The sequence below is a fragment of the Pinus tabuliformis genome, chromosome 7 (assembly GCF_031772625.1).
Source record: "Pinus tabuliformis cultivar Carrire ecotype Pingquan chromosome 7, CPIR1, whole genome shotgun sequence".
NCBI classification, from domain to species: domain Eukaryota; kingdom Viridiplantae; phylum Streptophyta; class Pinopsida; order Pinales; family Pinaceae; genus Pinus; species Pinus tabuliformis.
The window spans coordinates 1,256,872,519-1,256,898,247 of NC_142293.1; the positions used below are offsets into that span (position 1 = coordinate 1,256,872,519).

Sequence of the window (25,729 nt, forward strand, 5' to 3'; positions counted from 1 at the left end):
TGATCAAACAATGATCAAACATTATTAATCCTAATCTATTTTAGTTAAGTATATTTTGAGGTGGACAAAATGGTCATCCATAGTCAACTATATGTTTTATTATTAATTATAAAAAGAAGTAATATATGAATTAAAACTATTTACATTTAAAAAAACATGTAGCAAGATTCTTAAGCATGGATATGCATCCCATTTTACCATTGGAATTTTTAACTTATGAATACCATGGGCCAAAACTATGGCTTACTAATACCAGATGCCCAAAAACCATAGTACATATTCATGACATTTTTTTAATTAGTCAATTTAATTAAAAGAATAAAAAACATAACTATAACTTTTAATATACCATTATTATTAAAAATAATCTTTAAAAATTAATTTTTTACCATCTAATTAAAAATAATAAATAATTAAATTATAAATTATAAAAATAATATTCCAAAATAAATAAACTTATATCAAATCCTTAGCGTTCCGTGATATGATTTGATATTTGAAGTGTCGTGAATGGAGCGTTCTACAGTTCGATAGTCAAAAGTGCACTTGACTTGGTGTACACGCAATGTTTTGTTTGACAAATTTGTCCACATACGATCAAATTCAATCAAAATCAGCAAATATATAAAAACGCTTAAAATAAAATTCAATCAATGTTTCTTATTTTTTTTTAAAATGAAAAGGAAGGCCATTTGGAAGACACTTTGTAAATTAAGAGATTGACGTTAAACGAGGAAGAACAATTTAATTTATTTTTGTAATTTTATTTCTATTTTTTATGAATAGAATTTTGATAAAGTTGGTAAATTCAAATTAACGTTTTAAAACTTCAGGAGGGCTTTAAAAAGGGACCAGATATGGGTTGCATTTTAACCGTGTTGTGCAAAGATCTAAGAGGGCATGTTCCATTATGAGTTTTGATAAGTTGCTTCAGGCTTTGCCTCTGCCTCTGCCTGCAATATTAATAGCCACTTTCATATTCTTCTTCTCCTGCTGGATATTGCACCAGAGTCGAAGGAATGAGAGATTGCCTCCTGGACCCTATCCATGGCCAATCATCGGCAATTTCCACCAACTGAGACTTCCTCTTCACCGTACTCTCAAAAATCTTGCTGAGAAATATGGTCCCATTTTGTTTCTGCGCTTTGGCTCTGTACCCACTGTGGTTGTTTCTTCATCTGAGATGGCCAAGCACTTTCTTAAAACTCATGATTTGATATTTGCCAGCCGACCTCTAACATCGGTAGGAAAATATTTCTTCTATAACTTCAAAGATATTGCCTTCAGTCCTTATGGAGATCACTGGAGGAAAATGAGAAAAATATGCGTGTTAGAACTGCTCACTGTCAAAAGAATCGAGTCCTTCAAGCATGTGCGACAGGAGGAACTGTCTGCGATGATCCATTCCATTTGGGAAGAGAGTGAGAGTGGCAGGATTGCCGTGAATGTGAGCAAGGCCATCTCTACTTCTCTAGCAAATATACTTTGGCGAATACTGGCGAGGAAGAAATTTTCTGACAATGACTTGGGGGCCGATGGCAAAGGGTTCGCGGATCTGGTGGTGGAGGTGTCCATTGCGGTCAGAAGTTTAAACATTGGAGACTTCATTCCTTATTTGGATTGCCTTGATTTGCAAGGTATCAAGCGGGCCCTAAAGAAGGCCAGCACAAGATTTGATGCATTCGCTGAGAAAATGATAGATGAACATATTAATGCCTCCACCATCAGAAATGGTGAGGCAGATGCAGAGTGTCATGTTAAAGATATCATCGATGTGCTCCTTGAGATGGCCAAGAACGATAATACGGAGGCAAAAGTTACACGTGAAATAATCAAGGCAATTACATATGTATGTTCATATGCCATCGCCCACTGCTATTCTTTTCAAATTATCAAACATGAATAAATTCTCTAACTTTTATCAATGTATTTGTATTGGTGCAGGAGTTGTTTTCTGCTGGAATGGAGACATCGGCAAACGTGTTAGAATGGGCCATGAGTGAGCTGCTAAGACATCCTCATGCAATGAAGAAATTGCAGCAAGAAATCGAATCCGTCGTTGGCCAACAAGGTATAGTAAAGGAGACGGATCTGGCAAGCATGGTATACCTCCATTGTGTCGTGAAAGAGACCCTACGGCTATACCCATCGTTGCCGCTAGCGCTTCCCCACGAGTCTCTAGAGGCTGTCACAGTCGGGGGGTACTATATTCCTAAGAAAACAATGGTAATCATGAACTTGTGGGCTATAGGAAGGGATCCCGGTGTGTGGGGGGCAGATGCTTCCGATTTCAAGCCGGAGAGATTTATGCAGATGGAAGAAAATGGTATGGATTTATCCGGAGGTCAATCAGACTTCAGGATGCTTCCATTTGGGGCGGGTAGAAGAAGATGCCCAGGATCTGCCATGGCTATTCTGACGGTTGAGTTTACATTGGCTCAGTTGTTGCACACGTTCGACTGGAGAGTAGAAGGCGATCCATCAGAGCTGGATATGAAGGAAGCATGTGCAACCAAGATGCCAAGACGAACTCCGCTGCTTGCTTATCCAATGTTGAGGCTGCCTCGTTGTCCTTAGAAATCCGTAAACTATCTATCTGTGTACGCAAGGTAGGGAAAGCTTTTCCACTATGGGGAGTGATGGTAGACTGCTATTTTCTGTTTCACTTGCTAAATTCGTAGTTATGCCTACAAATCTGTAATAGTTAAAAATATTAGATAGATTCCAGTTGTTGGGCTGCTCTTTTCATTATGAGAAGATGTAGAGCACGCTACCTGACATGTAACTGTTCTGGCAGGCTCGCCGGTCAAAGCTTTACATCGGATCATCGCTGGCCAGTCTAAACAGGCACCTAGATTGTAATAGTTTTATTCAGAATTGAATCGTTTTGCTTGTTTATTTTTATTGTTTGAGAGGGAGGGTTTAACAGTTACAATTGATAGGGCAGACAGGCCCTAGTTTTCAATTTTATTACATTTTTCAACTCAGATTTTTTGGACAGCTACATCGTACGAATAAGTTGGTTTATCAGTTTTAAGCGAGTGCGAGAGAACTCATTCCAACCATTGTCAATAGCTATTAATTTAGGTGTTAATGTTGGAGAAAGTAATTCTAACCACTTACTATGTATGACAGTTATTAATCTAAGTGTCATAATAAGTTTCACTTCGCTTTAATTAGTTAAGTCCCAATTGAGTTTTATTCTGGTCATTTATTAGTGATGTATCTCATGTAATCTTATTTAACTATTTGAGAATATTGAGAAGAGTAATTAGTTCCGTATTTTAGTTTTTAACATGGTAGCATAGCCTAACCTGAACAAGGGAGCCACTACCGTGGCGGTAGTCCCTGCCGGGGTCTGCCACAAGAACACAATAGAAATGCTTTGTGCAACTTGTCTACACACTCAATATAATTCAGTTTTTAACTTACTAACAGTGAATTGGGCATGAAATTGTCAACCTCTTTTTTACTTGGGCTACCATAATCCTTCAAGTAATATCACTAGCATATCGGTGTAGGATACAATCTCAAAATTGATGGAAGGTGTTGTCCACTTTCCTACAATATACAGCAAATGGATTCCATCAAGCAGGAGCTGGACTGAATTGTAAAACTTGGAAAAGTTGCTGTTGTTAATCTTCTGCAGAATAGATCAATCATTTCTCATTCAGCATTTGGAGCTTTACTGAATTGTAAAACTTGGAAAAGTTGCTGTTGTTAATCTTCTGCAGAATAGATCAATCATTTCTCATTCAGCATTTGGAGCTTTTGTTTTTTCTGTTGTACAAGCTCAACCATCTATTAAACAGGAGGTACTCTGTTCAGAATATAGATGGCCGTAGAAAGGGCATATTTCAGACATAACTACAGCGTGGTTATTGCTGTAAAGCTGTAAGTACTAAACATTTGTGGAAATTACAGCTAACAACAACTAAAGGTTGACATCCATATGTTGAAGTTCTGCTTTTCTAGACCCTTTGGGGCCAGAGAAAAGAGATATAATACCAGCACTGAAGTGGAGTAATTCAGGAATATCTATCAACAGAACCTCAGCCCTAATAACTTCAATAGATCACTAGAGCGCCTCAGAACCTCAGTTGGTCATGTGCTCTGAGGATTGTATGTGTGTGTGTACATATGTTTTGGATGCTAAAATGACTTATGCTGAGCCAACCTGAGTTTGACCCAGAGCCAACCGATGACGGCAGGGGTAATGATGTTATTTTCAGAGGATTCATTCTGATGTGGTTTGAAAGAGTATATTTGATGATGACACCACCCTAATAACTTTGATGCTGATTGCTAGAGCTGATATTCTACTTTCATTGTTGAAAGGGCAGTGTTTTACTTTGAAACCATGCAATCAATTGGAAGGCATTAAGAACCATATGTTGCATATGTAAAGAAAGGATATCAGTTCTGTCCATCAAATTGATCCAAGGGGCTGCACTTGACGTTCACTTGAATGGAAACCTGAAGGGCCTGTTTGCATTTCTTGTGGGGTTGTTTTAAGAATACACACCCTTGAAAGGGTTGGAAGCCCATCAGTTCCTCCCAAAAAAAGACTAATGAAAACAGAAAATAAGTTTCTTTCAGCGTAAGTTCAGTTTTGTATTATTTCTAAATACAACAACTTAGATGTAGACTTCATGGAGTGACTGGGCAGTACCACTATTCATGCATTATAAACCATTAAACATACTTACAAGTAGTAAAGCTGACAAATTCAATGTGTAATTTGTTACACAAATTCAGATTAGGGCTTGAAAATAAAAAAAATTAGGCCAACTCATATTAGGGCTCAAATTTCCTTAGGGAACCATGAATAGGGTGCTTTAGGAAAAGCAAACAGACTCAAATAAATATGCGTCGAAAGTGACCGAAATCAATCCATGAAAATGCTGCATAATATGTATTAGATATGCCTCAGAAAGAACTTAAAAATGAAACTGCCTCATAAATTCTCCCAAATTCTCCCACAGAAATATTAATATTGCGACGAAACTAGAATGCCATAGATACTTGGATTAGGCTCAAAATCACAATAGAGACAAGCCGTAAAATATGTCCAGTTATTAACCTTATTCATCAAAATTAGATTACCAACAATACTTCCTATGTAGAAATTCCAGTAATTCATGCAGCCAACATGATGGCGTTGCAAACCTCCACTGAGGTACCATGCTTTCTCTTTGACAGATGGAGCCTAGCTTTCTGACTGGGCAAGGAGCTCCACTTATATCTTGAATGCATGGAGAACAACTGACCTCTGACATGATGGCGTTGCAAACCTCCACTGAGGTACCATGCTTTCTCTTTGACAGATGGAGCCTAGCTTTCTGACTGGGCAAGGAGCTCCACTTATATCTTGAATGCATGGAGAACAACTGACCTCTGACGAAGACCCATTCTGTTTCGCTGAAGTAAACAGAACAACAAAGCTTCAATCTGCCTTCATCGAACAAACTTGCTACCTTCCCTGAAAGATCTTGCTGCCTGCATGGGGTTGCAAATTCAATGTGTAATTCGTTACAAAAATTCAGATTAGGGCTTGAAAATAAAAAAAATTAGGCCAACTCACATTAGGGCTCAAATTTCCTTAGGGAACCATGAATAGGGTGCTTTAGGACAACCAAACAGACTCAAATAAATATGCGTCGAAAGTGACCGAAATCAATCCATGAAAATGCTGCATAATATGTATTAGATATGCCTCAGAAACAACTTAAAAAATGAAACTGCCTCATAAATTCTCCCACAGAAATGATAATATTGCCATGAAACTAGAATGCCATAGATACTTGGATTAGGCTCAAAATCAGAACAGAGACAACGCGTAAAATAATGCAAAAATAGGCCTGAGATTCAGAGTTTTGACAATCTCTCCTCAAAAATGTGAGCTGTAACTCAAATATACTCCATAATCATTGTGCAAAACCATACCAGAAGAAGGAAAAGAATTGAACCCAAAAGTCACTTATTTCTATTCCCTGGCAAGGATGCTGTAGAGGCAGAAGCAGTAGATGGATAGTCTAATAGCCAAGTACTTGTTGTAGATTCGTATGCTCCTCTGGATAGTCTAATAGCCAAGTACTTGCCGTAGATTCCTATGCTCCTCGTTCGAGATGTTATTGTTAGTAGCTGTTTCTTGGTTTCTTTTTTCTTTGTGCTTCTACTTTTACGATGTCCATAATCAGAAGAGTCATGAGAACAAGTGCTAAGAGAAACAATGCTGCGAGTTGAGTAAGTTGGCTTATGTTAATGGATTCCATGTTATGTGAAGCAGAGAGATGTATGTCAATATGTAGGTGCAGAAGGAAGTTATGTTTTGTAAGCGAGAAATTAGGCATTGCTTTTGCCAATTTATAAAAGAGTTCAGCGTGTTTGCACGCTGGTTTTAAGTGTGAATGGAACTGAGTTTTTGGGAATATTTTACTGCAAGCAAGAGGTAATCATTTGAAAAGATTGAAAGACAGTGGGTAATGGATGTTTGTATAGGCTTGTTCAACCTCGTGGAACGAGTGTTTTTGGAACCTATGTGCTAAAAGAGATGCAACCGAAAAGTCCTGTACAACCAAATAGGGAAACCCGTGCAAGATCGCAACACTTCAATCGGGGATAAATTTCTGACAGGTGCAGAAATAAATACATATACGGACTGATTTGAAATGGAGTTGAAATACTTCAAGATCAGATTGGAGAGGATATAATCCAATATGAAGAGCATTTATTGGAGCAAACCTGTGTTTAATGATCGCCATAAAACAAAAAACTTACCATTTCAATGTTGCAAGATGCAAGGTGCGGAATTTGATATGAAATCGGTGCAGTTAAGTGAGCAATCGGTGCAATTAAGTGATTTATCTGACATCGGAGGCAGATGGCATATGAAATGATGTATGTGACAGCAAAAGTAAATCAGAAATTAAGTGACGTATCTGACATCAGAGGCAAATCTCAAATAAAATCTTGGTGTTAGATTGCAAGTGAGGTTTTGGCAGTTGAGTGCGATAGGCTCGAACTTCTCGTTGCACGGAAGAAAGGATATGACAGTCAGCGATATGACAATCTATAAAGGGAAAGAGTGGAAGTAATGAGGGGAAGATACATAGCCATAACTCCACTCTGCATAAGCATAGGGTTCTATAGATGGAAAGCAGAATTTACATAAAATGGCTAAGGTGAATGGCTAAGGTGTGGTTTTATCTGTTACTGTCATTTTGTGAAGAGACATGAAAAAGCAATAGGGGCCACGTTAAATCTTGGCTGACTTTGATGGAAGTGTACTCCATGCTCATGCATTAATGTTAATGCACTATTTCAAAAATATCTCAGAATCTGGTCAGAAAAGAGGTCAACTGAGAGGTGAAACAATTGACCTTTTCACATACTATACAATAGAAAAGAGGTCAACTGAGAGGTGAAACAATTGACCTTTTCACATACTATACAATAAAATCCGGTTCAGATCGGACAAGCATAATATTCCCGTCTGCATGGGAGAAATCTCAAGTGTCCATACCAAGATGGAAATATACTCAAAAGGGTAACAGGATCTATAAACCTAGTTATGCAATTGACAAACTAGGTTAGGTTTGAGATGACAAGGGTGCCAGGTTCTGTTCTTGTTGTTTCTTCAAAGGTTTTTACATTTTCCAAACTTATAAAATTGCTTTTCCTTATTTATTGAAGGAAATATTTATTCCTATAACAGAAGTTAACCTTATAAATTTAATTCTACAGGGTTCCAAGTTCTACTTCATCGTTTCTCAACATTCATATTTTTTCTTTAACTTCAGAAACAGTACAGTTGAGTTGTGTTTTAAACTTCAAAATCTCAACATTTGCAAAGTTGAGACCCCTATATATAGATTACTGTGCATTGGAAGAAAGCTGCAGATGTTTGAACTTTGAACACATATTTGATAGACAGTGAACCTACAAATATTGATAAGCAAGTGCATATCAATATGGTCCATAAGGCAATTAGATTTGAGGCAAGGAAGAAAACTTTGAACACATATTTGATAGACAGTGAACCTACAAATATTGATAAGCAAGTGCATATCAATATGGTCCATAAGGCAATTAGATTTGAGGCAAAGAATTTCTTCCTGTCTCTAGATATTGCTAGGAGAGCAGAATGCCAAACACCAAACTATATGATCAAACCAATAACTTGTTTCATTGCTGTTTGTAACTGCTTGAATTAACAGCTCATTTTCATCTATATCTTAAAAGGGACAAACAAGGAGCATAAAAGTTATATTTCTGTCTCCATGTAATAAAAGCCCTAATATGTGTTAATTATTGGCAGATTTATTTTTGCTTCAATAGTTATGTCACTTATTCTAGTGGATGAGAACCAAAAGATACTTACTTACAGACTGATATGCTGTAGTCAAATCACACAACTCTTTATGCTATAAAGCACAAAAAGGGATGCACCGTAAAAACAAGTAAACAAATCAAAAAGATGAAAATTGAAAGGAAAACGAGCTGAAACATTCAATCAGATTCACGCTCAACTTGGGCAGTAAGCACTGAAAATAATAATTTAATTTTCAGCATGTATTTTTTCCTGGTCAGATTAATTTCCAGTACTGTAAAAGCAGACTGGACCAGGGCAGTCAATTGCTAACTGTCACTTCTAAGAATAAAAAATTATTTCTATGAATGTAAAAGCAGACTGGACCAGGGCAGTCCATTGCTAACTGTCACTTCTAAGAATAAAAAATTATTTCTATGAATCAGAAGTTAGTGGTCTGATTGTGTGTTATCCAAGAAATACAGTATGATCAGGGAAACCATTTCCACATACAGATTGAAGTAAATGAACTCAAATAGGATTCCTGTCATTCTAACTGATCATATTCAACAGAGAATATGAGTAATAATTTTATGGAAAACAATTTAATATAACGAGCTGTAACAATCCACAATTCTAAGTAGAGCTAAATATTATTACAAGTTACAACTTAAGAATCACTCAGACAAGAAATGAACATTCTGGAATCCATAGCAAAAGGGTTTGGCAAAGCGTTTTGTTCTTTTGGCATTTTTGCCATATCAGCAAAAGCAGGAATCTCCTCCTTCTGAGATGGAGGAAGAAGTGTTTGTGTATCCAAACTAGCTATAGAAGGAAAATAAAACTTGCAGTTCAAACTGAGGCTTTAAATAACAGATCCCACTTAGAATTTGCTGTGATCTATTTTAACAATTCGTAAGTCTTCACTCTTTGGCACATGCATGGATGTTATGCTGGAATGGCCTAAACGTTTAACAAGTCCATGTTGCAAACAAGTGTTAGAACATTCAGCCGGAAGCTGTAATGTATAATAAGCAGTTTAGCCCTCTCTATCTACGTATTTTGACCATCAAATGTGTGTGTTATCAGAAACTGAATTCACGATCTGGGTCACTGATTGATTTTTATCTACCATCCGTGAGTTCGTAGTTTTATACCACTAGAGGGTTTTACCGATAACTATAAGCAAACATGGTGAAGAAATAGTTCAGAATTGGAAAAGTTTATACAAACAGAAGCCAAGACATGTATGGGCTGCCACTGAAATCTGTTGTAGATCTAAATAAATCAATTATTTCCTTGAGAAACTTCTCAAATTCAACCCAACACCAAATGAGAAGAAAAGGGCTAAAATACTGGGCAAACTGAGAAGTTTTAAAAACAATAATTAGTGACTCTCGCAAATGTTCAAAACTTGAACAACGATTTTGTAAAAAGAATTACATAGCCGGAAAAAAATATCATTACACTACTGGTGCAATAAATCAAAAAACAATACACATATTCTCAACTCATACAACTAAAACATGTTGAGAAGTTTATAATTAGATAAGCATTTTTTACTTCACTAAAAGACGGAACAAGAATCGATGTCTGAAACACAAAACCGCTATGTTATGCATGCAATAAAGCAATTGTTCATACCCGGTCTCCAGTTACACAACTGAAAGCATAGGAAAAGTGTAAGAATCAAGCAGAAAATATGCACTTACTAGTAATCATGCCAGCCCACCAAAGTGGCTCATATAAGTATGTATAGCCGCGTACTCCTGCAGGACATTGCCATGTGCACTGTCATTTCATTAAAATCAGTACGTTCCAAAAACTATAAACTAGGACAAATAAATATAATGCTGATAAAAGGTTCCAAAGAAGCCGTGTTGACCATTTATGTAGCTGACCAAGGTTTGCATTTGAATTCCTATTATTCAACACTCCAAATGGAGAATTGGAGCCATAATTGAGGTTAGAAACAGAACACTTAAACCACTTCTTTACTATAAGCAGGATCAACCTTGATTACATATGGACTGTAAATGGCAGCATAATAAGGGAAATGCAAAGTTAAAAATAAAAATAAAAACAAAACAATTCATGGCATTTTAACTAAGCAAATATTGATAAGCAAGTGCATATCAATATGGTCCATAAGGCAATTAGATTTGAGGCAAACTATTGCTTCCTGTCTCTAGATATTGCTAGGAGAGCAGAATGCCAAACACCAAATGGGAGCAAAATGTGTAGATCACGAAGAAAACAGAGATTAGCTATGTAAAAACAAAATTTGGCAGGAAGTATAGTTTGAATTTTGCAAGGAAAGATCATTACACTACTGGTGCAATAAATCAAAAAACAATACACATATTCTCAAATCATATAACTAAACCATGTTGAGAAGTTTATAATTAGATAAGCATTTTTGACTTCACTAAAAGACGGAACAAGAATCGGTGTCTGAAACACAAAACCGTTATGTTATGTATGCAATAAAGTAATTGTTCATACTCGGTCTCCAGTTACACAATTGAAAGCATAGGAAAAGTGTAAGAATCAAGCAGAAAATATGCACTTACTAGTAATCATGCCATCCCACCAAAGTGGCTCATATAAGTATGTATAGCCACCTACTCCTGCAGGACATTTCCATGTGCACTGTCATTTCATTAAAATTTCCTCCCAAAAAAGGACTAATGAAAACAGAAAATAAGTTTCTTTCAGCGTAAGTTCAGTTTTGTATTATTTCTAAATACAACAACTTAGATGTAGACTTCATGGAGTGACTTGGAACCTTCGACACTGTTCAAGCATTTTCTTTATACGTGAATATTGTGAAAGAATAACGCATACCAGAATACTGCGGTTTGCAACAGATCACCAATTGAAGTGCAAAGGCTGTCAAATTGAACTGGACCTCAAACGCTATAGCAATTCACTAGTCTGAAACCGTAATGTATAAAAGCAAAGACAAATTCTATCGTAACAAGGTAAAGACAGAGCTTTTAAACAAGTTAAGGACAAAGCTTTTAAATAGACACTTGTCGCACATGCAAAAAGAAATGTATAATACAAGTTTGTAGTAGTTCGTGAGCTCCCGATGAACGCCTCGCCTGCTAGCAACGCAACAACCCTAATCTCTGTACTCCCCTGACCTTCTGAGCTCGCGCCGCCGGGTTCCTTCTGATCTCCTTCCATGGACGCGCCCGCAGGAGGGGTGGGATCCTCCCCCCCTCCTCATTCAGCTCCAGCCTCTGACAATGAACAGTCTGCAAATCCTCTGACCCCTCCTGGCGGTCTCACTGAAAATGATCAGGGAACAAAACTGACAAATGAAGAAGCGGATCCCTCAGTACCATGCGAGACGGAAGACAAAGAGAAAGACGTGCACCAAAAAGCGTCCTCGTCACAGCAAAAGGTAACCTCGGCTACCTGCATCCCGAAAGCGGCAGAACGAATCAAAGTCGATCTCCCCAGTCATCGCATCAACAGCGAAATCCAGTTCATGCAGGACCATGCGCTCATAGGCAAGTTTCTCGGATTCTGGCCAACTGAAAAGGCGCTGCAGGGATGGATAGCTTCGAAATGGAAGCCTAAAGGCCAAGTCACTCTGCAGCTTGGACCCAAAGGCTTCTTCACGGCCATTTTCCATTGTGTGGAGGACAAATCTCGCATATTCGAAGGAGGCCCGTATTTTTTCAACTCATCAGGTCTATACCTCCGGGATTGGAAACCCAGGTTCAACCCTGATAAAGAAGACTTCAGTTGGGCTCCAGTCTGGATACGCATGTATTCCCTCCCTGTGGAATACTGGAAAGAAGAAACGCTAGCAGACATTGGCAACAAACTAGGGGTTTTCATCAAAGTTGCTGAGGAAACCAAAAACCGCAGATATACCTCCTATGCCCGGATCTGTGTCCAGATGCACTTGACCAAAGCTCTCGCCGACTCGGTAAGTCTCTATCATGATGATTTTGAATGGATTCAACCTTTAGACTACGAGCACATCCCTTTTCGTTGTCGTAAATGCCATGAACATGGCCATCTCTTCCGAGATTGCCCTTTGAACTCGCAGTCCAAACCTACAGCAAATGAATCCAATAAAGATTCTGAAGGATTCATAAAAGTTCCGAATCGCCGTAGGCATGCCAAGAAAAACCTGGTAGTCTCAGACAGCCCCATCAAATCTGATTCACAGAACAGATTTATTTTGCTCTCATCTCCTGATCCTCAGGATAAACCAAGTTCAGAACCCCAGGAGAACCCCTCCATGGCCTCTTCCTCCCAAGCTCCCAACGACCCCAGGCAGTCTTCCATTCTCGTTCCTCAAAGCCTCTTAACCAGACCCCCTTCAGATAAAAAGCCTGTTTCGGATACTGGCTCCCTCCCCCCTTCCCCGGGGAAATTTGCTTCAGAGCACACTCAGCAGCCCTTGGCAATGGAGTTAGATGCAGCTCTCGCCCTCAGTCTACAGGACCTTGCAGATGTGGAAGATCAGAATTCCCCTTCTATCATGGAAGAAGATCCGGTGCATGTCAATCTGGACGGTCTTGACATCCTCAAACTAGAAACGACATGCAAACAGAAAGAATACAACTCAATACCCCCTTGGCAAATAGACAGACTTGAAGGAGTCCTAATCAAAGCTCAGCGCAACAAAAGTCTTGGTATACAAGCCGGTAGTCCTTGGGATGGGAAAAAAATTCTCAAAGAAACAAAGAAAAGAGGGCGCAAGACAGACCTACAAAGGACAATCATAGTCGGAGAAATACTTATGGAATCTGGACGGTTCCCTAAGTTGACAAAGTTTTATAAACCCAAACCCCACTGTCCATCATGAAGCTTATCTCATGGAATGTGAGAGGGCTCAATAGCCCCTCAAAACACAGAATGATAAAAAACTTGATTCAGCAAGAAAAGCCATCACTAGTTTTTCTTCAAGAAACAAAAAGCACTAATACTGCTATAGAAAGAATTCGCAACAAGATCTGGTCAGGCAGCTGCTCAGTTTCAGTACGATGCCTCTGGAGCTTCAGGAGGATTAACCATCTTATGGAATCCACAGGTTCTCACTCTATACGACTTTCATGCTACCCATCACCTCATTCAAGCATCCTTCCATCTCATCGGCACAAACATCCATGGGCACCTCTCAAATGTGTATTTCCCGCAGACTCTTCAGCAAAAATTAGAACTTCTGGACACTCTCACTATTCTCAATGCAAACAGGCAGTACCCTCTCTGGATCGGTGGTGGGGATTTCAACATTATCAAGACAATGGAGGAGAAAAAAGGAGGTAGAATCAGGTTAGAAAATGACAGCATCGGTCTCAAGGATTTCATTCAAAATAATCAATTAATGGACATTCAAACCTCCAACGGAGTCTTCACTTGGACAAACAAGCGCAGGGGCATTCAACACATCGCTTCCAGGCTAGACAGGTTCCTAATCTCGGATAATGCTATTCATCTGGGAGGGGACTTTCACGCCTCCATAATGCCCCAAGGCGGTTCCGATCATTGGCCAATAATGTTACAATGGTCTAGGCCAGGCACAAGGAGCAATAGACCTTTCCGATTTGAAGCCTTCTGGCTCTCAAATCCCAACTTCAAGACAGTGGTTAGTGAAGCATGGCTATCTTTCATCCCGCCGGAAGGTGCAAAAATGTTCAAATTCCAACAGAAATTAAAAAATTTAAAACAAGTCCTCAAAGTCTGGAATCGTACTCAGTTCGGCAACATTTTCGAGGACCGCAAAAGGCTGGAGCAGCAAATGAATGCGCTGCAACAGACTCTCATTTTGGAAGGCAGAACAGATGAGCAGGCGCAACAGGAACAAAATCTTTGGAATCGAATTGAAGCCCGCAGGCAACAAGAGGAAATTCTTTGGCGGCAAAAGTCCAGAATTAGGTGGCTCAGGGAGGGGGAGAAGAATTCCAAATTCTTCCACAGAACTGCCATCCAAAGAAGAATGCACAACAACATAGCGTTCATAAACAATCAACACGGGGAAAGACTAGAAGCACATGAAGACATGGAGAAGGAATTTAAAGATCACTTTCAGGAAATTCTCAGAGAACCTCCAGGAAACAGAGACCACGCAATCAGAACTATCAAGCAGCATATTCCCAAGATCATAACGGAGGATCACAACAACAAACTGCTCCAATCCATTTCACTCAAGGAGGTAGAAGAAGCGATGGCCCAACTCAAGGACGGCAAGGCACCTGGGCCTGACGGTTTTACAGCCAATTTTTTTCATGAGTTTTGGGAGCTCATCAAAACAGAGGTATGGGAACTAGTTGAGGAATCAAGAATTATGCACTGGATTCTTCCATCCCTCAATGCAACTTTCCTAGCGCTAGTACCTAAAGGTGAAGAACCCAATAAGCCGGATAAATACAGACCGATTGCACTGTGCAATGTCATTTACAAGCTTATCTCCAAAGTACTAGCGAACCGGCTCAAACCTCTCCTTCCTCTTCTCATCTCTCCGGAGCAGACGGGCTATGTAGAAGGGCGGCAGATCATGGACGGTATCATCTTATCGAATGAGGTAATCCACTCTTTAAAGCTTCTAAAAAAACCAGGTATGATTCTAAAGTTGGACCTTTCCAAAGCGTTTGATAAACTTAGCTGGAATTATATTCATCAAATGTTATTGGCTTTTGGCTTCAACTCCACATGGACTAGATGGATCATGAATCTCATTTCATCTCCCAGCATCTCTGTTCTGCTTAATGGCTCCCCGTCATCGCCTTTCCGCCCCTCTCGTGGTATCAGGCAAGGGGACCCCCTCTCACCTTTCCTCTTTGTCCTAATGGCAGAAGGGCTCAGTCGACTGCTTAAATCCGCCATCTCCACCCATGCTCTAAAAGGCATCTCTCTCCATGGTCTTCATCCCCAATCCCATCAGCAGTTTGTAGATGACACCATGCTATTTGGTCATCCTTCATCTCAAGAGGCCAAAGTTTTCAAATCCCTGCTCTCTCTTTTCTCTGATGCCTCTGGCACTACCATCAATGCTTCAAAATCCCAGCTCTTCTTTTTCAACACTCCCACCTCCACTCAAAGGAATATTGCACGAATTTTGGGGTTCTCCATTGCCAAGCTTCCTTCAAAATACCTGGGGGCTCCTCTGGCAGATTCCGCCATCAAACACGCTTCATGGAGAACTCTCCTCGACAAACTCTCATCAAAGCTTTCGTCTTGGACTTTCCGCTCTCTAAACATGGCTAGCAGAATCGTCTTGATCAAATCGGTTCTCCAGGCCATGCCGCTATATCTCTTTTCCATCCTAGCAGCGCCAAAATGGGTCCTCAAAGCAATTCGCAATCTTCAGAGAAATTTTCTATGGGGCTCCTCTGGTCCAAACAGGAAATGGGCTCTCGTCAATTGGAAAGAAGTTTGTCAAACAAAATCAAATGGTGGGCTAGGCCTAAGGGATCCTCTCCAAAGCAACAATACAATGGGCGCACGTATATGGTGGAACTGGATCTCCAAACCAAATTCACCATGGGCGAGGCTCTGGCAAGCAAAATATGCCCCAGGCAGCCATTGGAACGACCTCATCAGAATCAGCACTACTACCCAAGGTTCTCCGATATGGAATGCAGCAAAACTTCACAGCGCCTTCGTTCAAGAGCACAGTTTTTGGGAAATTCACTCAGGTACTACTGCAAGGTTCTGGGAGGACTCATGGCAACAACTCCCGAAATTGGCGACCCTATTCCAAAAGCCAATATGGCAAGCTTCCATGCAACAGGAAAATCTCACACATGTACATCAATTCTGGCAGCAGCACACGCACCAAGACTTCCAAATTTGGAAACCTGCTAGCTCCTGGCAGACGGATTGGCAAGGGGAGACGTACAATGAAATAGATCAGGAATTAAACCACAGAAGAATAAAATACTCAAATCAGCAGGACAAACTGCGATGGGGACACACACCAAAAGGAACTTTCACTACTAAGGAAGCTCATCAGCTTCGCTACTCAGTCCCTCAGACAGACAAGGATCAGATATGGGAAAAGGTCTGGCAACCGGGAATATGGCCCAAGGTCTCTACTTTTCTATGGCTTTTAAGCAAGAGGCGCATACTCACATGGGACAACCTGCAGAAACGAGGATTCATTGGCCCATCAAGATGCCCCAACTGTAATCTCCATTCTGAAACCATCAGACATTTAATGGAGACTTGTCCGCTCGCAACTCAACTATGGGAGAGAATTGAAAAATGCAATAGGAGATCGGAAGATCGGATGGAAGATATCTCAGAAACCATTAGAAAATGGCCAAAAAACCCCTTCAAAAGCCAGCTTCTAAACCACCTATGGATTTTAATACCAGGCTTTCTCTATTGGATTCTTTGGAAGGAAAGAAACAGCAGAATTTTCAAAAACACCAGCAGGCCAACTGATGCTCTGTGGCTCCTCCTGAAGCAAAATCTTCAAGAAACTCTTGCCATCAGAATCTGGCATGACACGGATCTGCCAGACTCTCCTCAGGAATGTACCATTCTGAAAGCCTGGAATCTGGACTTAACTTTCTTAGCCCAGGTCAAAGCCCGTCCTCCAACCTGCTCGGTCTCTCCCCTAATATGGTCTCCTCCGGCAATCAATTACTTCAAACTGAATTTTGATGGGGCTGCTAAGGGTAATCCAGGGCCAGCGGGGTTCGGAGGAATCTTCAGGAGCCACACGGGGGCCATACTGCACATCTATTATGGATCGATTGGCAACGACACAAACAATGCAGCTGAGCTGGAAGGACTATGGAAAGGGATCTGCATTGCAGATCAAAACAACTTCTTCCCGTTAGAGGTTGAAGGAGATTCTCTTATCCTTATAGCAGCAGCAAATAGAATCCAAGCAGGCACCTCAGCAGTCAAGATAGCATCCAGCTGGAGATTGCTCAGTAGATTGGAATCCCTGGAGGAAAGGCTGAGGAAACCCCAAAGCATTACCTTCAAGCATGTTAGAAGAACGGCCAACAAAGTTGCAGATAGATTAGCCAATCAAGGAGTAACCCAGCAACTTCCTTACTTCTCAGGACCCCTCGAAATCGTAGATGATGAACAACTCAAACAGGAATGCACTTCTCTGGTGCAAAAGGATATCTCACTCCCGGATGCGGGTGTTTGAAGGCATTGAAGGCTGGCAGGTGGTGTGTCACATGGGCAGGTGTCCGCCCAAGCATGCCACCGGGTTCAGCGCAGGACAAGCGAGCTGGCCTCGCACAAGGTTATTAATGCGGGCTCTTAACTCCTCCACCTGCCTCATGGTGAACTGTGCAATGGCGCACCATATACGCCATATTCCCGCGGCTCCATCGCTCATTTCTGCTGCTTCATGGATCACAGTGGTCTGTGTCATTCTTAGCTGCTCCACTAGCGCGTCTGAGCTCGACCCCTCTCCAGGTTCAAGCGCGTTATTCAAATGCCGAGCTCGGGTTCCAGGGGCCTGCGACTTAGGGGAAGTTCGGTCTCAATCTGATTTGGGTTCCAAGGGCCTGCGACTGAGTTGGAGTTCGGTTGCAATGCCGCAAGAACGGCTCAGGATGTTAAGCAGGCGAGGAGGCTCCAGAGGACGTGCCATCTCTCAGCGGTCAACCCCTCCGACACACTCTTTCACGGAAGTGTTGGAACCAGGGCGCAGCAGTCCCCCTGCTACCAGATCTGGTCGAGGCAGAGGACACGGGTGTGGTAGGAGGGATGATTGCGAGCACGCGGCCCACCCCACGGTTCGCTATCGCATCCCCTGTACTCTTGCTAATTCCACCTTTATCGTCTCCGTTACGATTGAAAAATGCGAAGATCTCAGAGGCCAAGGAGAAGCACTTCCTGAAGTTCCGGTTGATCAGAGGAGGGCGCCTCCAATTGACAGTCAGCGTCCAGTAACAGGAAGCTCCTCTATGGCGAATCAAGCTGTCTCTGCAGGTCCAAGCGAGCCAGCTCAGAGAGAACCAACAGGCTCCGTGATTCTTCACTCCGACTCGGATGACTCATTACAGTTTGGCTGCAGGGTCGTTGAGGAACCCTATACCACTGACGATGATTGACCTTGTCCGGTTTTCCGCTCTCGGCAGCTTCAGAAGTAGGAACACTACTCTGTTTTGTGTCTTGAATTATGCCAGTGTCAGGTCTCTGCATGTCTTTGTGTCGTTTGTGCATCGTGTTACTTTGTCTATGTTCAGCAATGTTTCGAGTGCTATATTGTCTAGGTTCAGCAATGTTTCGGGTCTTATAAGAGGCCAAATCTCAGATAGCGGTCCACTAAGAACTGAGAATATGAACATTTGTGCAAATTGCCAACTTCTTGGCAAGATTTTCAAGGCCAAGGCCTTGCTGTAACTTTTTGCTCCTTTTTGTATAATAATAGAAGTAGACAGATTGAGAAAAAAAAAAAAAAATGTATAATACAAAAACATATTTCAAACACGTAAAATACCGTGGGGCCCACAACTTTACCTCTGTCTCGTTTGAATGTCCAACGTGTCTACCTCCTAGCTAACCAACGCGAAAGCAGAAGTTCCGGGTTCACCACTGGATACTACAAGGCTTAACCCTGAACTTGGGAATGCATCAGATGACCGGGAAATCGCATTTACGGGGCGGTTGGGGGAGGGTTGACCTAACTTGAGGTCTAGGGACAGGAACACACTGGAGTGGAACCATTCATTGCGTAACCATCACGGCATTCCATTTTCGCAATATATATTCCCACAGGGGCGTGTCTTTCTACCAGCAGCTGCAAACAAGCCCCACTACCCGGTAATAAGCTAACAAGCCAGTCTCGAATGGCTTTTTTTCTTCTTTGATCCCTAGACCATTGGGCAATTCCTCCTATTTCCCCCATCTCTTAACAAGAGCCTAAAGCGAGCCCTTAGAGCGGATTTGAAAAGATCAAGAAATTAGCAGATTTGGCAACTTGCCTGGCTTCCAATTTGGCATGAGGTTCGATTTCTAAACTGCCTCATAAATTATCCCACAGAAATGATAATATTGCCATGAAACTAGAATGCCATAGATACTTGGATTAGGCTCAAAATCAGAACAGAGACAACCCGTAAAATAATGCAAAAATAGGCCTGAGATTCAGAATTTTGACAATCTCTCCTCAAAAATGTGAGTTGTAACTCAAATATACTCCATAATCATTGTGCAAAACCATACCCAGAAGAAGGAAAAGAATTGAACCCAAAAGCCACTTATTTCTATTCCCTGGCAAGGATGTTGTAGAGGCAGAAGCAGTAGATGGATAGTCTAATAGCCAAGTACTTGTTGTAGATTCGTATGCTCCTTTAGATAGTCTAATAGCCGAGTACTTGCCGTAGATTCCTATGCTCCTCGTTCGAGATGTTATTGTTAGTGGTTGTTTCTTGGTTTCTTTTTTCTTTGTGCTTCTACTTTTACGATGTCCATAATCAGAAGAGTCATGAGAACAAGTGCTAAGAGAAACAATGCTGCCAGTTGAGTAAGTTGGCTTATGCTAATGGATTCCATGTTATGTGAAGCAGAGAGATGTATGTCAATATGTAGGTGCAGAAGGAAGTTATGTTTTGTAGGCGAGAAATTAGGCATTGCTTTTGCCAATTTATAAAAGAGTTCAACGTGTTTGCAAGCTGGTTTTAAGTGTGAATGGAACTGAGTTTTTGGGAATATTTTACTGCAAGCAAGAGGTAATCATTTGAAAAGATTGAAAGACAGTGGGTAATGGATGTTTGTATAGGCTTGTTCAACCTCGTGGAACGAGCGTTTTTGGAACCTATGTACTAAAAGAGATGCAACCGAAAAGTCCTGTACAACCAAATAGGGAAACCCGTGCAAGATCGCAACACTTCAATGCAGGATAAATTTCTGACAGGTGCAGAAATAAATACATATACGGACTGATTTGAAATGGAGTTGAAATACTTCAAGATCAGATTGGAGAGGATATAATCCAATATGAAGAGCATTTATTGGAGCAAACCGGTGTTTAATGATCGCCATAAAACAAAAAACTTACCATTTCAATGTTGCAAGATGCAAGGTGCGGAATTTGATATGCAATCGATGCAGTTAAGTGAGCAATCGGTGCAATTAAGTGATCTATCTGACATCAGAGGCAGATGGCATATGAAATGATGTATGTGACAGCAAAAGTAAATCGGAAATTAAGTGATGTATCTGACATCAGAGGCAAATCTCAAATAAAATCTTGGTGTTAGATTGCAAGTGAGGTTTTGGCAGTTGAGTGCGACAGGCTCGAACTTCTCGTTGCACAGAAGAAAGGATATGACAATCAGCAATATGACAATCTATAAAGGGAAAGAGTGGAAGTAATGAGGGGAAGATACATACCCATAACTCCACTCTGCATAAGCATAGGGTTCTATAGATGGAAAGCAGAATTTACATAAAATGGCTAAGCTGTGGTTTTATGTGTTACTGTCATTTTGTGAAGAGACATGAAAAAGCAATAGGGGCCACGTTAAATCCTGGCTGACTTTGATGGAAGGGTACTCCATGCTCATGCATTAATGTTAATGCACTATTTCAAAAATATCTCAGAATCTGGTCAGAAAAGAGGTCAACTGAGAGGTGAAACAATTGACCTTTTCACATACCATACAATAAAATCCCGTTCAGATTGGACAAGCATAATATTCCTGTCTGCATGGGAGAAATCTTAAGTGTCCATACCAAGATGGAAATATACTCAAAAGGGTAACAGGATCTAAAAACCTAGTTATGCAATTGACAAACTAGGTTAGGTTTGAGATGTCAAGGGTGCCAGGTTCTGTTCTTGTTGTTTCTTCAAAGGTTTTTACATTTTTCAAACTTATAAAATTGCTTTTCCTTATTTATTGAAGGAAATCTTTATTCCTAAATTTAATTCTACAGGGTTCCAAGTTCTACTTCATCGTTTCTCAACATTCATATTTTTTCTTTAACTTCAGAAACAGTACAGTTGAGTTGTGTTTTAAACTTCAAAATCTCAACATTTGCAAAGTTGAGACCCCTATATATAGATTACTGTGCATTGGAAGAAAGCTGCAGATGTTTGAACTTTGAACACATATTTGATAGACAGTGAACCTACAAATATTGATAAGCAAGTGCATATCAATATGGTCCATAAGGCAATTAGATTTGAGGCAAAGAATTGCTTCCTGTCTCTAGATATTGCTAGGAGAGCAGAATGCCAAACACCAAACTATATGATCAAACCAATAACTTGTTTCATTGCTGTTTGTAACTGCTTGAATTAACAGCTCATTTTCATCTATATCTTAAAAGGGACAAACAAGGAGCATAAAAGTTATATTTCTCTGTCTCCATGTAATAAAAGCCCTAATATGTGTTAATTATTGGCAGATTTATTTTTGCTTCAATAGTTATGTCACTTATTCTAGTGGATGAGAACCAAAAGATACCTACTTACAGACTGATATGCTGTAGTCAAATCACACAACTCTTTATGCTATAAAGCACGAAAAGGGATGCACCGTAAAAACAAGTAAACAAATCAAAAAGATGAAAATTGAAAGGAAAACGAGCTGAAATATTCAATCAGATTCACGCTCAACTTGGGCAGTAAGCACTGAAAATAATAATTTAATTTTCAGCATGTATTTTTTCCTGGTCAGATTAATTTCCAGTACTGTAAAAGCAGACTGGACCAGGGAAGTCAATTGCTAACTGTCACTTCTAAGAATAAAAAATTATTTCTATGAATGTAAAAGCAGACTGGACCAGGGCAGTCCATTGCTAACTGTCACTTCTAGGAATAAAAAATTATTTCTATGAATCAGAAGTTAGTGGTCTGATTGTATGTTATCCAAGAAATACAGTATGATCAGGGAAACCATTTCCACATACAGATTGAAGTAAATGAACTCAAATAGGATTCCTGTCATTCTAACTGATCATATTCAACAGAGAATATGAGTAATAATTTTATGGAAAACAATTTAATATAACGAGCTGTAATAATCCACAATTCTAAGTAGAGCTAAATATTATTACAAGTTACAACTTAAGAATCACTCAGACAACAAATGAACATTCTGGAATCCATAGCAAAAGGGTTTGGCAAAGCGTTTTGTTCTTTTGGCATTTTTGCCATATCAGCAAAAGCAGGAATCTCCTCCTTCTGAGATGGAGGAAGGAATGTTTGCGTATCCAAACTAGCTATAGAAGGAAAATAAAACTTGCAGTTCAAACTGAGGCTTTAAATAACAGATCCCACTTAGAATTTGCTGTGATCTATTTTAACAATTCGTAAGTCTTCACTCTTTGGCACATGCATGGATGTTATGCGAATGGCCTAAACGTTTAACAAGTCCATGTTGCAAACAAGTGTTAGTACATTCAATCGGAAGCTGTAATGTATAATAAGTAGTTTAGCCCTCTCTATCTATGTATTTTGAGCGTCAAATGTGTGTGTTATCAGAAACTGAATTCACGATCTGGGTCACTGATTGATTTTTATCTACCATCCGTGAGTTCGTAGTTTTATACCACTAGAGGGTTTTACCGATAACTATAAGCAAACCTGGTGAAGAAATAGTTCAGAATTGGAAAATTTTATACAAACAGAAGCCAAGACATGTATGGGCTGCCACTGAAATCTGTTGTAGATCTAAACAAATGTTTAATCAATTATTTCCTTGAGAAACTTCTCAAATTCAACCCAACACCAAATGAGAAGAAAAGGGCTAAAACACTGGGAAAACTGAGAAGTTTTAAAAACAATAATTAGTGACTCTCGCAAATGTTCAAAACTTGAACAACGATTTTGTTAAAAGAATTACATAGCCGGAAAAAAAGATCATTACACTACTGGTGCAATAAATCAAAAAACAATACACATATTCTCAACTCATACAACTAAACCATGTTGAGAAGTTTATAATTAGATAAGCATTTTTGACTTCACTAAAAGACGGAACAAGAATCGATGTCCGAAACACAAAACCGCTATGTTATGCATGCAATAAAGCAATTGTTCATACCCGGTCTCCAGTTACACAACTGAAAGCATAGGAACAGTGTGTAAGAATCAAGCAGAAAATATGCACTTACTAGTAATCATGCCAGCCCACCAAAGTGGCTCATATAAGTATATATAGCCGCGTACTCCCGCAGGACATTGCCATGTGCACTGTCATTTCATTAGAATCAGTACGTTCTAAACTAGGACAAATAAATATAATGCTGATAAAAGGTTCCAAAGAAGCCGTGTTGACCATTTATGTAGCTGACCAAGGTTTGCATTTGAATTCCTATTATTCAACACTCCAAATGGAGAATTGGAACCATAATTGAGGTTAGAAACAGAACACTTAAACCACTTTTTTACTATAAGCAGGATCAACCTTGATTACATATGGACTGTAAATGGCAACATAATAAGGGAAATGCAGGTTAAAAATAAAAACAAAACAATTCATGGCATTTTAACTAAGCAAATATTGATAAGCAAGTGCATATCAATATGGTCCATAAGGCAATTAGATTTGAGGCAAACTATTGCTTCCTGTCTCTAGATATTGCTAGGAGAGCAGAATGCCAAACACCAAATGGGAGCAAAATGTATAGAGCACGAAGAAAACAGAGATTAGCCATGTAAAAACAAAATTTGGCAAGAAGTATAGTTTGAATTTTGCAAGGAAAGATCATTACACTACTGGTGCAATAAATCAAAAAACAATACACATATTCTCAAATCATATAACTAAACCATGTTGAGAAGTTTATAATTAGATAAGCATTTTTTACTTCACTAAAAGACGGAACAAGAATCGGTGTCTGAAACACAAAACACAAAACCGTTATGTTATGTATGCGATAAAGCAATTGTTCATACTCGGTCTCCAGTTACACAACTGAAAGCATAGGAAAAGTGTAAGAATCAAGCAGAAAATATGCACTTACTAGTAATCATGCCATCCCACCAAAGTGGCTCATATAAGTATGTATAGCCACCTACTCCTGCAGGACATTTCCATGTGCACTGTCATTTCATTAAAATTTCCTCCCAAAAAGAGACTAATGAAAACAGAAAATAAGTGTCTTTCAGCGTAAGTTCAGTTTTCTGTTATTTCTAAATACAACAACTTAGATGTAGTCGATGTAGACTTCATGGAGTGACTTGGAACCTTCGACACTGTTCAAGCATTTCCTTTATAAGTGAATATTGTGAAAGAATAACGCATACCAGAATATTGTGAAAGAATAACGCATACCAGAATACTGCGGTTTGCAACAGATCGCCAATTGAAGTGCAAAGGCTGTCAAATTGAACTGGACCTCAAACGCTGTAGCAATTCACTAGTCTGAAACCGTAATGTATAAAAGCAAAGACAAATTCTATCGTAACAAGGTAAAGCGGTTTGCAACAGATCACCAATTGAAGTGCAAAGGCTGTCAAATTGAACTGGACCTCAAACGCTGTAGCAATTCGCTACTCTGAAACCGCAATTCACTAGTCTGAAACCGTAATGTATAAAAGCAAAGACAAATTCGATCGTAACAAGGTAAAGACAGAGCTTTTAAAGTTAAGGACAAAGCTTTTAAATAGACACTTGTCACACATGCAAAAAAAAATAAAAATGTATAATACAAAAACATATTTCAAACACTTAAAATACCGTGGGGCCCACAACTTTACCTCTGTCTCGTTTGAATGTCCAACATGTCTACCTCCTACCTAACCAACGCGGAGGCAGAAGTTCCGGGTTCACCACTGGATACTACAAGGCTTACCCCTGAACCCGGGAATGCACCAGATGACCGGGAAATCGCATTTACGGGGCGGTTGGGGGAGGGCTGACCTAACTTGAGGTCTAGGGACGGGAACACACTGGAGTCGAACGAGTCATTGCGTAACCATCACGGCATTCCATTTTCGCAATATATATTCCCACAAGGGCGTGTCTTTCTACTAGCGGCTGCAAACAAGCCCCACTACTCGGTAATAAGCTAACAAGCCAGTTTCGAATGGCTTTTTTTCTTCTTTGATCCCTAGACCATTGGGCGATTCCTCCTATTTCGCCATCTCTTAACAACAGCCTAAAGCGAGCCCTTAGAGCGGATTTGAAAAGATCAAGAAATTAGCAGATTTCGCAACTGCCTGGCTTCCAATTTGGCATGAGGTTTGCTGTAGAAATCGAAGGTCGGGGTAACAGCAATTGATGAACTCAGGAAGCAGGCAGCTGGTACTGAAGGTGTCTGTGGAGCAGTTTGGGGTAACAGCAATGACATCGCATATAGGTGCCCGACACGGGACTGCTCGGTTTGGCAACAGGGGGCTCAGGAACTAGTATAAGGTATGCTTCGGCCTCCCGATCCGAGAGCGACGCGACGCGAGATGATGATGGGTCAACCGCGACTGGCGCTGCTACTAACATAGACTTCACTGTACCCAATCAGTGG

The 25,729-nt window shown here is 40.1% G+C and overlaps 1 protein-coding gene and 1 long non-coding RNA gene across 5 annotated transcripts; one reads left to right on the forward strand and one right to left on the reverse strand.

Annotated features, from left to right (window-relative positions):
- The first annotated feature begins 853 nt into the window (after positions 1-853).
- LOC149251957 (cytochrome P450 750A1-like) lies at positions 854-2,898 on the forward strand. Of its 2 annotated transcripts, XM_089459636.1 has the most exons (3): positions 854-1,849; positions 1,945-2,609; positions 2,798-2,898. In XM_089459636.1, the coding sequence occupies exons 1-2, from the start codon at positions 911-913 to the stop codon at positions 2,575-2,577; spliced, it is 1,572 nt and encodes a 523-aa protein (XP_089315762.1). In that variant the 5' UTR covers positions 854-910; the 3' UTR covers positions 2,578-2,609; positions 2,798-2,898. The 2 variants fall into 2 exon arrangements, with proteins under 2 accessions (XP_089315762.1, XP_089315761.1); XM_089459635.1 differs by having other exon boundaries at positions 1,945-2,898.
- A 1,968-nt stretch (positions 2,899-4,866) lies between these two features.
- On the reverse strand, positions 4,867-25,323 carry LOC149251958 (uncharacterized). 3 transcript variants are annotated; one of them, XR_016266936.1, is made up of 7 exons: positions 24,966-25,323; positions 24,541-24,763; positions 24,230-24,286; positions 23,378-23,456; positions 10,885-10,941; positions 10,024-10,080; positions 4,869-5,499 (listed from the first exon to the last, which is right to left on the reverse strand). It is a non-coding gene; the product is annotated as an uncharacterized LOC149251958 (long non-coding RNA). The 3 variants fall into 3 exon arrangements; XR_016266937.1 differs by lacking the exon at positions 24,966-25,323 and having other exon boundaries at positions 4,867-5,499; positions 10,024-10,102; positions 24,541-24,943; XR_016266935.1 differs by lacking the exon at positions 24,966-25,323 and having other exon boundaries at positions 4,868-5,499; positions 24,541-24,939.
- Between the last annotated feature and the right edge of the window lie 406 nt (positions 25,324-25,729).